This window comes from Glycine max, chromosome 20 (assembly GCF_000004515.6).
Source record: "Glycine max cultivar Williams 82 chromosome 20, Glycine_max_v4.0, whole genome shotgun sequence".
Lineage (NCBI taxonomy): Eukaryota > Viridiplantae > Streptophyta > Magnoliopsida > Fabales > Fabaceae > Glycine > Glycine max.
In genome coordinates, this window is record NC_038256.2 from 39653215 (window position 1) to 39665999 (window position 12785).

A 12785-nucleotide genomic window follows, 5' to 3' on the forward strand; every position below is an offset into this window, starting at 1 on the left:
TGGCCCAAGCTGTTGTTGATGTGTTCTTTGATTCACCAAAGTACAGACGGGTGAAGTTGATGTGTTCTTTGGTTCACAAAAGTACAGGAGTGAAATATGTCACATGAGTAGGAATTACAGTGTTGGCATGCCAATAACTAACGAGAAACATTAAAGAATATTATACTTTTTGAATAATCATTTGATCCAACAATCAGTTCGTCTAAACTAAATTTGTTTAAGTGAGTGAATATGTTTTACTTTTAATAAGATCACATACGTTTTAAACTAAGTCAATTGTTTACTACTTTAATACAAGCTTAAGAAAAACAACTAACCCTCAAGTAATGTCCTTATTTGATAAATTCTTACAATAATTTAACTTTTAAACTAGTTGATATCAATAAACTTATTTATTAACGTGGTGACAAGTCAACTGTAGATCAAAATTAAATCCTCTGAAAGATTGTACTGTTGGGTCATGAAATATACCCGTACTAGTGATATGATTGACCAATAAGGCAGAAGTACTTGGATAAAATACCCATCTGGGACAGAGGGAGTAGTGGCCTAATGCTACAAGAAATTCGCATTACCCCAAATTGAATAATTCAATTTCTTGTGTATACACAAAGATAAATTGTTATATTCGAACCAACATATCACTATGCACACGTAATAAATGAACATGAACACAACTCAGCAAAAGACAACCAAACCACACATGTTACATGAACTATCAAAGAAAATACATAATAATAATAATAACCATAATAATAATACAGCATTTTTTAATGATCAGGGTTGTTAGAAACAACCAAAGAGTTTCGTTGGGGCTGTTCCAGTTGCCCTGTACTTTGCAGCTGTCTCCTCTGCCTTCAAGAAATCTTCCCCTTTTTGGGCCTCAATAAATGCCCTCTTTTCTTCAGCTTCTCGGTGGATTGTAGCTATTTTGTTTTTCAATTTCTCTCCATATTCTGCTTTTTTCTTCTCCAGTTGTTCCTGCTCAAAAACACAGTGAAAAGTCAATTTTTCCTCCCCATCTTTGCCAAGTTCAATGTGTTAGAGCTTAGCTTATCGCAGGCATGAAAATTGGAAAGAATATTTTGCTTTTGATAAGGCTTGTTTGAGTTTGGCATATTCTTCTTTCAACTCTATTTTTTTTACACCCATTCTTACCTCTATATTAGAAAAAAGAAAATTTAATGTCAATTCCCAAATGAATAAAGGCATGAACGCAACTTTAAACAGCTCTCACTAAACAAGTTACAATTACTACTAATAAAATAAGTTATTACTTCAATCTTTCTCAATTCTGCCTCCGCTGCAGCTTTCATACTGTTCTCCCATGCTGAAATGACTGAAAGCTTTTTGTGAGACCTGCTCATCAAGTTCATATAAATTAGTTTGAAAAAAAACTGTTAAATAGCATCAAAGAACCAAACGTCCTGATAAAGTAATATGAATATCTGATGACAAGAGCAATATCATTAACTAATAGTGGTCATCTGTTCTAACTTCTAACTAGAATTCCATATTTACATAATTTTTTCAAACTTAATTTCACAATGATCACGTTAATGATGTTTTGCAATGCCAGATATATTTGCTTATAAGAGATTGTTCTGCCAATGATCAGACCAGTTTCTATTGAGCTGAAAAAGGGAATGTAACGATATTATGCATAGCATAGCTTATTTGCTTCTGTTTTTGGATTAATCCCCATAGTTATAAATAGAACTGAGTCCACATAAAATGCTAAAGCAACATAAAAGTTATGGAGGTGGTGCAAGCTCATACTTGTTCTCTGATTTTGACTTTTCACTTTCTTCCCATGCTTTGATTAGTGACAGCCTCTTCTCAGTTGCAACTCTCGCAAGGACAGCATCTGAAGAAGAATGAGAAGGCATAGGAATTATTAGGATGTAATGTCAGCATATGAAATGCGTAATGGGATATCAAGTGTCACAATGACAACCAAACACACCTCGGTTCACAGACCCCTCAATTGGTTTCTCTTGAGCAACTTCACTAGTCTCTGACAGAAACCAGATTAACAACAAAAAAACACAATAATTATTATGTTTGAGCCTTTACAGCAACAATTATGATGATTAAATAGGAATGTACATTGTGGTGAACTAAAGAGATAAGGTGACTTGTAAGAAAGTGACTTTGTTAGATGATTAAACCAAAAGTTAAAGTATATACCATGCAAGGTGTATTACTTGAATTCCAAAGCCTCGTTAAGGGGCTTGTAAACAGGTGACAATTATGGTTTACGTAAGTAAAAAATATCAAGTTCGAAGATTTTAAAATCGTCAATGGATCACAACACAAGACCAAAGATGATTCCTTGAATTTTTGGGCTCAAATATGCAAAATAGGATTTTACTTGAATGCCAGAATCTTTATTATCTTTCAGTTGGATGGTAGCACATCAATTTGGTCATACAACTCTTTCGGATAGAACTACGACGGGAAACTTCAGCACAACAAAACTGATGAAAATTACAAGAAAGACACTAAAAATAATCGAACTAGTCTTTAAAACTCACAAAGTTTAACTCAATTAGTGAATTTTGACATTTTCCATTTTTTTAAACACCTTTAGGAAGGAAATAAAGAGAATAAAAAAAAACTTGCCATCAGAATTAATTTAAAGTGTTATAATTGTTAAAATAACAGAAACCAAAAGACAAAGGAAAACAAATATGGAGACGTTAAAAACTAATATTGCCATCAAAACTGAAGAAAAATTAAAACATTAAATATACCAACTGATTCACTTACACATGTTGGTAGGTAGAAATAATTTCACATTTTTTTTAAAAAAAGAATAAATTATTTCACTTATATTAAAATCATCATGTAACTCAACAGAAATTAAAAACTGGTGGTCACCTTAATTAACCGGTTGAAAAAAAAAATAAACAGACAGATAGCAAAAAATTCCCATAAGCACGACTTTTTTTATTTTGATTTTGTTTTTGAAATCGGATATATAATAATATAATATCATCACCCCCACCCTTTTGGTAGCAGATATTAAACTAATGATAAGAGAAAGCGAAATAAAGGGGAATTATGGTATCATACTCTCAACTATGACAAGAGCTTTGGACTCATCAGAAGGAGAGGAAGAGGGTTGTGGAATTACAGATTTCTCCTCAGCCACTTCCTCTTTTGGAACAGCAGGTTCAGGTTCAGGTTCAGGTGCAGGATTAGGGGAAATACTCTCAGTCTGAGCCACCTTTTTTAATTGCTCCTCTGTCATTTTTCCCTTAGAATATCTTTGCACAAAGTGATAGGAAAAAGTAGTGACAAAGTTCTCACTTATTAAGGATGCTAAAAAATGTAATGATGATAGAAAGATAGATAGATATGTAGAGAGATTGAGGAACAGGACAGAGTTGGTTGGGATATTATGGTTGAAGGAAGGTAACTTAACTCAAATTCTAAAAGCTTAGCTGACTGGGATATTGTGGTAGGTACAAATGAGTTGGCATATGCCGTCGTAACACTTTAAGTTTTGAGCATACATATTATAAGCATAATTTTTATTGGAACTCTTTTGTTATAATTCATGTAAATATTTGTTATTATTATTTGTATATTATTGATTTTATCCTAAGTATATACGTATGTTGTGATAATGTGTTGTTCCAATACACATGTATTTTGTATATATTATTATCATTTTTATTGTTGTTGTTATCATCGTTTTTATTATATTATATTATATTTGGTGTTAGAAGAGTATTAGATTAACTTCTTATAGTTAAAATGCTTGAAAACTTGTTCAAGTCTAGTGTTAGTTTTATGATGACAAACCTAGAAAGGTTATGTTATATCTTGAGTTATAGTTATCTGTTTGAGATGTTGTTTGTGTCGTTGAAAAAGTTACAATTCATTCATACACCTTAGAAATCAAAATCAGTTTCTATCTTAGAGAAAATCAACTCCAAGGTAAATCACTTGATCATGAAAAACCCTTTTCTTTTCCTATATATAAAGGAGACCAACAAACTTTATATGCACCAAAGAATTAAGTGGGCTTAACGTTGGGTGTGGAGCTCCTCATAGTCAATTTTTTATATTTCCCTTTGAGTTTTCAAGCTTGAGATTGTATTTTAAATCACAATCATGTTTTTGCCATAGTAAGAGTGATTGTGAAGATCACGGTGGATGAAGCCATTGGGTCAATGCATTCTTGGGAATGGTTGTAAGATTCTCTTCTTTTTTCTTGTTTAGGAATTGCTTCATTTGAGGTTAGGGGGAGTGAGTTCTCTTTTTCTTTAGTTGTATGAGTGATAATGAGGCACAAATATATTGTATGATCTTAGATTTATGATTATAGTAAGTTTATTTTCTTGGAGGATTATGAATACCCTAAAGCACTTTGTTTTGTTATGATTTGGGTGAATTTGATTATTGTATGTTTTGATGTTTTATCATTTTGATATTCTTGAAATTGAATTTGATAATTGATGTTGGATGCACGTGTTGATTTTCTAATAGAAAATATTAGCTTAGAACACTAAAACGTGTACTTAAATGAGAGAACTATATTTTGTGTTCTTCATAAGAGTTGTATCCCTAGATGTTATCTAGTTAAGGGATTTGATTTCACTCAAAAAAGATTTATATAATTACAGATATTGCAATTTTAGTGAGTAAAAGTTAAGTTGTCAAAATTATGCAACTAGTTTGTATATTTCCTAATTTTAGGTTTCTAAACAATTGAAAAGGATTTTGAGGTAAACATAGAAGTTATAGATAATTGTCTTATCTTTTTAATGAGATAAGAACCAACTTAATAGGATTTTTGCAACTCCAGACATGATTATTATATTCTATGAAGGTCATAGTAACATAGGAGGAAACATGAGTGTGTAATATTGATATCATAATGAGTGGTAGTACAATGCATGACGTTTATACTTATGATTTTGCGAATGAAGTGAAGTGATGATATTGTTGTGTAAATGAGTAAATGTGTCCATGACTAATATTGTGGTTGAATGCATGATGTTCACAAGTATATGTGAAAGTAATATGTCATGGTATGTATATGTGTTACAAAAATGTTAAGAGAACCTAATCCCTATGGGATAGGAATCTCCAAGGAAATTCGAAAATAAACCATTTGTATATTGTCTATGAACCATGCATCATGTTGTGCATATGTGTTTTGAAGTGAAAAACATTTATCAACCTAACTGAGGAGGTCATGAATGAGTTGACGCACAACTCTATTCTTGGGTGCAACGGTTTGAAACCTCCTTTAAGCTTATGTTGAACACATGTGTTAGAGTATCCTTGTAAGGCCGGAACACCCTAAAGTGTTGTCACGGTGCCAACTCGGTGAGAGTGGTAGTGTTGGTTTACCCATTATGTGACAATTTGTCAACTATATGGATTCCTAAACTACATTCACAGTGATTTCCAAAATGATATCACATGCATACGAGTCTAGGGGCATAATGTGCATCGCATTTCATGTGTGACTTATGTATGGAGTGTTTGATTTGGATGAGACATGCTTGTATTGATTGTCCATCATTAATATTATAAGAAATATAAGTAAAAAAATAATTAATATTAACTTAAAAAAATAATAATTATTTTAGAATAACAAATAAATTAAATACCCTAGAGTCATTTCTTTCGGTGGATCCTAAGACTACTTATTCTTTTTTTTTTGGGGGGGGGGGGGGGGGGGTTACTTTAACATAGTAAAGAGTTTAATTAATTCGAAGTCGTATCCTTTCTAGACTTTGGTACTTGTTTTAATTTTTTCCTTTTTTATATGTAATTTAATTATTCCCTTTTAATTTCATTTAATACTTTTATCGGTAATTTATTTCCTTTTTTTAGTAATATCTCCAACAAAGATATAAATAATCTTTGTTTAACAAGATTAATTTATAATAAATAATATATTTTTCAAACATTGTAGGACTCGTACGATTAATTTGAACACTCACTTTTAATAATTTTAATATTAGAGTGAAATTTTGTATAGAGGATTTAAATTTATGTAAAATATAACACCCACCAAATTAAGCTGAATAACTCATTTAAACAGTTATGTATTGTAGATGTCGTAAATTATTACTAACTGAATAATTTAATGATTCAAATAAGCCAAGCATTTTCAAACGGCTCAATATTTTATAGGAATAAAAACGATACCCTTAGCTAAAGAAAAAGTAATTGATGCCATTATTACGGATGATACTCTTTATAAAAAGCAGTCATCAAGAAGATTTTGAGTATGGAAATTCAAAGATCCGGGGACCATTGATGAAATAATAATTTCTTAAAATTCGAATACTCCTTTTATTAGGAACAATATTATTATGTTTAATTGTAAAAATATGATAGCCTTTTTTTTTTTCGGGAGGAAATTAGATGCATTTCTTACGATTGATATCATACTGACAAAGAACATACAGATCCTACAACATTTTGCATCAATTGACTAGGTTGTTAATAGAGCAGACCATGCTAACCAACCAGCCCAAGTGACTTTTTCCATTTCAATGGAAAACCAACCACACTGATTGATTTGTCATTCGCAATGAATCACCCTCGAATTATGTTGCTTTCTCAAAACCACCAGCTATCTGCATATGCAGCCATCGAGGTTGTGATTCTTGAGCATATACCCTGGCCGGTTGTGATCCAAATGGCTGAGTGCCAACTTCTTTTGAAGGAAAACATTCAATAGTAGGGCTCATGCTCAACCTCAATTAATTGTCTCCAGTTTGTTTTTTTTTTTTTCAGAAGGAAGTATTGCTCCGAGACAAAGGACATCTAAATACTGTTAAAAATCCTGCATTCGGGTGTTAATTTCCATCAACATCTACAATTTAAGCTGTTAACAATGCTTTGAGTCGACACAACTTATTATATGAGGCCCAATTGAAAACAGCGCCTATTCGCTTTGTTGTGTAATTTTGCCCATGTTTTTTCACCACAAAAGAAGTGTTATGACTTATGAAGCATCATGTCAATTAATTTCACTTTCGAATTGGAGTAAGAGTTAAAACAAAGTTTTTTTTTCCCTTCCTTTATAAAATCGTGGAAATAAATATAAAGTGGATTGCAAGGGTGTTGGGAGATAAGTGGATTACACGGGTGCTAACTCACGAAAACTAGTGCAGAGAGTGATGTTTGCGCCTCATACTAAGAAATGAGATAGAAGACGGCGTGACAATGTTTGGTCGATCAAAACAATGCAAAATGTAAAATTGATGGTATGAATAGTCGCAATCAAGCGTACGTGCATGTCCGTTGTGTTGGCTCCTTCTTTTAGTGACAACAAAAACGTCTTCTTGGTTTGTTGGAATCATGAAATTGTCCGCGAATCCATCACTAGTTCCCTGATAATCTATTTTGAGCTAAAAAATTCCGAAACAAAATTTTCTAACAGGAAAAGGGGCAACTAGCCAACTAGTAACGTTCTCTAATACATATATTTTTATTGTAAAATAAAATTTATGTGAGATTGTTAAATAGAGAGTGGGATTTACATAACTTGCATTTAAAAATTGTTATTAACATTTTCCATAATAAAAAGATAATTAACGTGCACAGTTTTTAACCTCCATTATTCTAATATATATCCAATTCATTGAAGTATTATTCCTCCTAAAAAAACTTGCCAAAAGTCACTGTTTGTGTCTCAATCTCCTTTTATACTAGTGAACATTCCCATCCTCGTTAGCACCTAGAATGTCTTTAATAATAATAATGATAATAATAATAATAATAATAGTAAACGTGAAAAGATATGATTTATTCATATCTTCACAAGTTCGAAATTTCCATGCTCTATTGAAGCGAGACAAAAGCGAAAGTGAAGGAATAAAATTACAAGATAGACTGAATTTTCAATGTTCGGTTCACAAGTTATATGAGCTAAATCTCTACTGCTGATCAAGGAAAAGTTGAAAGCTAAAAAAACTGATTATAACCCAACGACTAATTTCACATTTTAGGGTTAATATATTGAAATTGATGATTAATTACGAGCTTTATGTCCAAGAATACAAACAATAAATTATTTCCTTCTTCCGACTCCCAATATAAACTTATAGCAGACATGAGATTATTCCATAAAGTAAAAATGAGACAAACTTACAAACAGAAGTGTCTATATGGCTTCATAGTCATCTGCGGCAGGGGCTGGGGGAGCATCAGCTAGAGCAGATAACACAACAAAGGCACCAAATAAGACTGTGATAATAGCAGTGAAGTTGACAAGCAAAGCCTCAGAACCATATTTGTCCAATCCTGAGTTCTCAAGGAAAGTGAGCTTCTCCAGAAACCCAAGAGCAGCAGTGCCCACAGCCAAGACAAATACAAACAGCCCGAATAGCGCATGCCATGGAAGTGAGGCGCGCCTAATGTCGGGAGTCCCACCAGGGAAGAAAAAGATCACAAACCCATATATCCACTGCAGGGAACCAACACAAAGTTTAGTACAGAATTGAGTTTCATTTGGACATAAGCAAAGTCCATATTTTCAATCTATAGCTTGCACCATAGACTCTAAACTGAAATTATAAACTTAACAGTAATCATATCAAGTCTTCAAGGTATACTACATTTATAGGATAGTTTAGATTAGTGCATGTTTGGATTAGTATCTGTGATCCACGTTTGATCAAGTTTTCACGTCAAGATGCACCAAAAAGCAACTAAAAGTTGCTTCTGTGATCCACGTTTGAGTTGTGTGAATGCGAATCCAAACACGCTTAGTCATATGCAGTGGTTTACCTGAATGCCATAAAGGACAATAACCCCAATTCCAAGCCATGAATGCAAGCTGTAGAGATTGGCAATCCCACTTTCATTGTGATACTTGAAGGCAGTATAAATTCCAACTATTCCAAGTATTAATGCGATGGCATGGAAAACAAGGTGTATCAATTTCTTCACTTCCTTCTTCAGGGGTAATGCTTTGTAGCTTATAATAGCTGCATGTTTTTTCACGTATGAGAAAAATCAGAGAAACAATTTAATATTTAGTAGGTCAACAAAATCGAATGGAATTGATTCATAAAGCAGTTCCTTGTGAATTACCTTCACCCCCAAGGACTAGTAAGCCAATGACAATAAGAACTGGATGAAGCTGTACAAAGGGAAATGTACGTAAGATGTAGGGATCTCCTAAAAGTGATAGCACAATTCAACTATGAATGTCTACTTGTATAGTAAGTTATTTTTCACACGTAACTTTGACCTCGTGACGCATGAGAGAGACCATAATATTTATTCAGATTCAAAGGACCCAATCTCTGAATATTATAATTTTTGTTTTATTTTTTAATTACATCTCATTTCTCACTCAAATCCAAGACAGATAGGCATGTGGGTCCATGTCCATCCCACAAGTTGTAAATTCTGGACCGCATGAAATATTAAATTCAAAATGAGAAGTAGGTAGAGAACGTGGCCAATAATTAATCAAAACATTTTAGAAATAATAAATTCTTCAGAGGCCCAAAACATCCATTTTAAGCCTAAAATGTAGCAGATAGAAACGCAGTTTCCAGTTAACTCCTCTGAAGCTTAGAAAGGTAGGTAGGACTTAACCAACAAAATAGGGGGAAAAAAAGCACTTATGATCCAATTTATAATTGCCACACGAATATTCGCTAGAACAATAAAACAATAAACTTAGTGATAATTAACTGCAAATCCCCTCTTAAATTATTTCGGTCAAACAGGAGATTTTATTTTTTGTGAGAAACCAGAGGACTCTTTGAGAGATAATATCAATCTTTGGTAAATAACCTTTGAACGTTACCCAGAAAAGCATAACTTTGTGAATTTACTTTATGAGACAACTAAAGCCTAAAGGGCTCTATCACTACAATGATTTGAATGACTTTTAAATATAAAAACAATATCTCATATTTAAATTATCACAACTCGCAGCACAGCAGCCTCGTACAGTATCTACAGATTTTATATATATATATATATATATATATATATATATCTCACACGAGGTACATGAACTCCGTTAACAAATGTTTCTGTAAATAGAACTTGTAACAAATAAATCATATGAAAAGCATCCAAATGTTTGTTAAGCTTAAATAAAAAATTATTTATGTACCAAGAAGTCAAAATTAATCCGAATGCACGTACACTAAAAAAATAATACGAATATATTGGATCGACACTAACTTACTATTATTATTCAAACAAACAGAAAATGTACTATAAAAAACTCATAAATTAGGTGCAGCTTTCAATTCAAGATGTTTTTCAATTTCAAAATATATAGCTATAATAACGTTAACTTAATAATCTTTTTCTTATTAAAATGAACTAATCACATAAACGCTATTCTTTTTAGGTGCATAAAAATAATATATTATTGAGAATAGTGACATATTCGGAAAGAAGAAGAAAAAAAAGGGAAAATGGAGTAGAGAAAAAATAAACAACAAAAAGGCGGCTTACAGTTAGGATTAGGCGTTAAGTTGTGTAGTTGAACAGTAAGCTAAAACTAATCTTTATATTTTTATTTTTCTTATCATGGTATGGGTAAGAAGTTGGCTCTATCGGAAGCATCGACTAATCTTCATACCGTGAGCACAATTGAAAGAAGAGAAAACAAAAACTGAAAAGCACCCCAGAAGATATGGATGCAGATTAGTGAACACGCACAATTGAAGGCCCAAATTTCAAAATTTGTAAATAGCTATTAGCATTGAGAAGAAAAGAAAAAGGAGTGGAAAGAGAAAATACATTGAAGATGAGGGCCTTGTTATCAGAATCCCAAGCCAAGCCACCCCTAAAATTGAGGACCCAGAGCACGACCAAGATGCTGGCAACAAGTGCCAGAACGTGAGCCACGTATGTCAGGGGAAGAGCAGGAACACCCAATGCCATCTTCTTCTTCTTCTTCTTCGACACTGTCTGGAACTGCAATCACTATAAAAGATTATTGCTAGCGTCCCCCATCGTTTTGACCTTCCAGATCTTTTTCCTTATCCGCTCGATTCTCGCCACGTGTCCACAAATCATACCGCATTTCTGTGATACTCTCTATCTTCGGTCACATTTGGTTTCAGTCTATATGTAATCATAAGACCAAATGTCACTTTTTCATACATTTTAAACTTTAAATTAATTAATTATTTTTATTTATATTTAGTATTTCATTAAAATTTAAAATATTAATAAAATAATTAATTAATCAGAATACTTGAACTATTATGAATTTATTGATATTATTTTTAATTCTCACATAAAAATCAATATTGACAAAACATGGACATTTTAACAAAAAATTGAAAAAATTATTAAAATGAAACTTTCTAAAATATAAATAATAAAAAAATTAAAAACACTAAAATATAATTAACCAAAATGATATTTTTCTTAATTTTAAATGACCTATACTTTTTATAAAAAAAATCATTTGGTTCTTATCATAAGTAAGTAAACTTTGTCGGTACATAAGACTAATTAGTAAACTCACTTATTTTTCTAAAAATATAAAAGTTAAATTAATTGGTTTAAAATTACAAAACTAACACCAAATTTGATTAAAAAAACTTACCCTTTATTTAGGCACTATTTGATTTAAAGGAATGAAAAAATATCAAAAAAAATATTTAAATTAAAGTGAAATATAAAAATATGAGACTCACCAATTTTTGAAACTTTATACTCTTATACACCTAAGTGAAATTATATTAAACACTACTTTAACCTCTTCTACTCCACTGCTCATCCAATCACTTTCAGTAATTATAAAGTCTCCTCTTTTTCAACAAGTCATTGATTGAATGGTATTAATTTTTTTAAAAGTAATATTATGAGTTTAGATTTTGTGAATAAAAAAATTATGATTGAAATGAAATATCTTAATAAAAGTGACTAATTATATTTTTTAATAAAAATTAACTATCAATAAAACATTAAATATTTCACATAAATATCATAATAAATAAAAAAATATATCCAATAAGAATTTAAATTAAATCAAACTTGTTGTGAAAACAATATTATTTCTCTCAACTTGTTATAATTATTTGTTTAATTAATAATTACAATATTTTTTATCTAAGATTTATCATTGTTATAAGAATTAAATTTATTTTGCAAAAATGTTAAAAAAAATTAAAGTTTTATCTCACCTTAATTATTTTTTTTGTAAATTTCACTTTTCTATTATAAATTAGAAATTCAATTTAAAAACTAAGGGCTTCATTCTTTCAATTATGTATTTTTAACACTCTATTTGTTCTCTTATTAAGAGGTACATTCCACACATTATTTTTGTAATTAGCAGAAAAATACCTTTTAATCACCTCAAATTATTTTTTTATCTTTGTCTATATATTTGATTCTTTTCATCATGTATCCATTTTAATTTATAAATAAAATTATACCATAATTTAAATATTAAAAAAAATGTTATTTATTATAAATTTAAATTATATAAAAATAATGATCCATCTTACAAAATGCACATGTTAAAATAGTATTAGTTAAGTGTTAAAAAATCATGTGCTTGTGGGCTTAACGGAGTCACCTCTTCCTTGTCTTTTATTAATGTCATTATGTGGTTGGTGTCACCGTTGGCCTTGGCTTGGATGAACTTTGACATCTATCGCAGCCTTATGCAACTCATACTAATCTGCTCATGCTGCTAAAGTAGTACGCCATCGCCTTTTCTTTCGTACATATTAAGTTTTATTTTTTTCTTCTTTTTTTACCATAGAACTTATTAAGTTATTAACAACTAATATAATAAATAATATTGACCT

At 31.1% G+C, this 12785-nt stretch overlaps 2 protein-coding genes across 2 annotated transcripts; both read right to left on the minus strand.

The window, feature by feature from the left end:
• Window positions 1-686: 686 nt before the first annotated feature.
• On the minus strand, window positions 687-3447 carry LOC100791464 (remorin). The gene is made up of 5 exons (XM_003556056.5): window positions 3079-3447; window positions 1967-2017; window positions 1780-1867; window positions 1278-1359; window positions 687-981 (listed from the first exon to the last, which is right to left on the minus strand). The coding sequence occupies exons 1-5, from the start codon at window positions 3254-3256 to the stop codon at window positions 787-789; spliced, it is 594 nt and encodes a 197-aa protein (XP_003556104.1). The 5' UTR covers window positions 3257-3447; the 3' UTR covers window positions 687-786.
• A 4379-nt stretch (window positions 3448-7826) lies between these two features.
• On the minus strand, window positions 7827-10945 carry LOC100306179 (putative transmembrane ascorbate ferrireductase). The gene is made up of 4 exons (NM_001248069.2): window positions 10756-10945; window positions 9076-9124; window positions 8770-8969; window positions 7827-8446 (listed from the first exon to the last, which is right to left on the minus strand). Exons 1-4 carry the CDS (start codon window positions 10897-10899, stop codon window positions 8144-8146), a joined length of 696 nt encoding a protein of 231 aa, NP_001234998.2. The 5' UTR covers window positions 10900-10945; the 3' UTR covers window positions 7827-8143.
• Between the last annotated feature and the right edge of the window lie 1840 nt (window positions 10946-12785).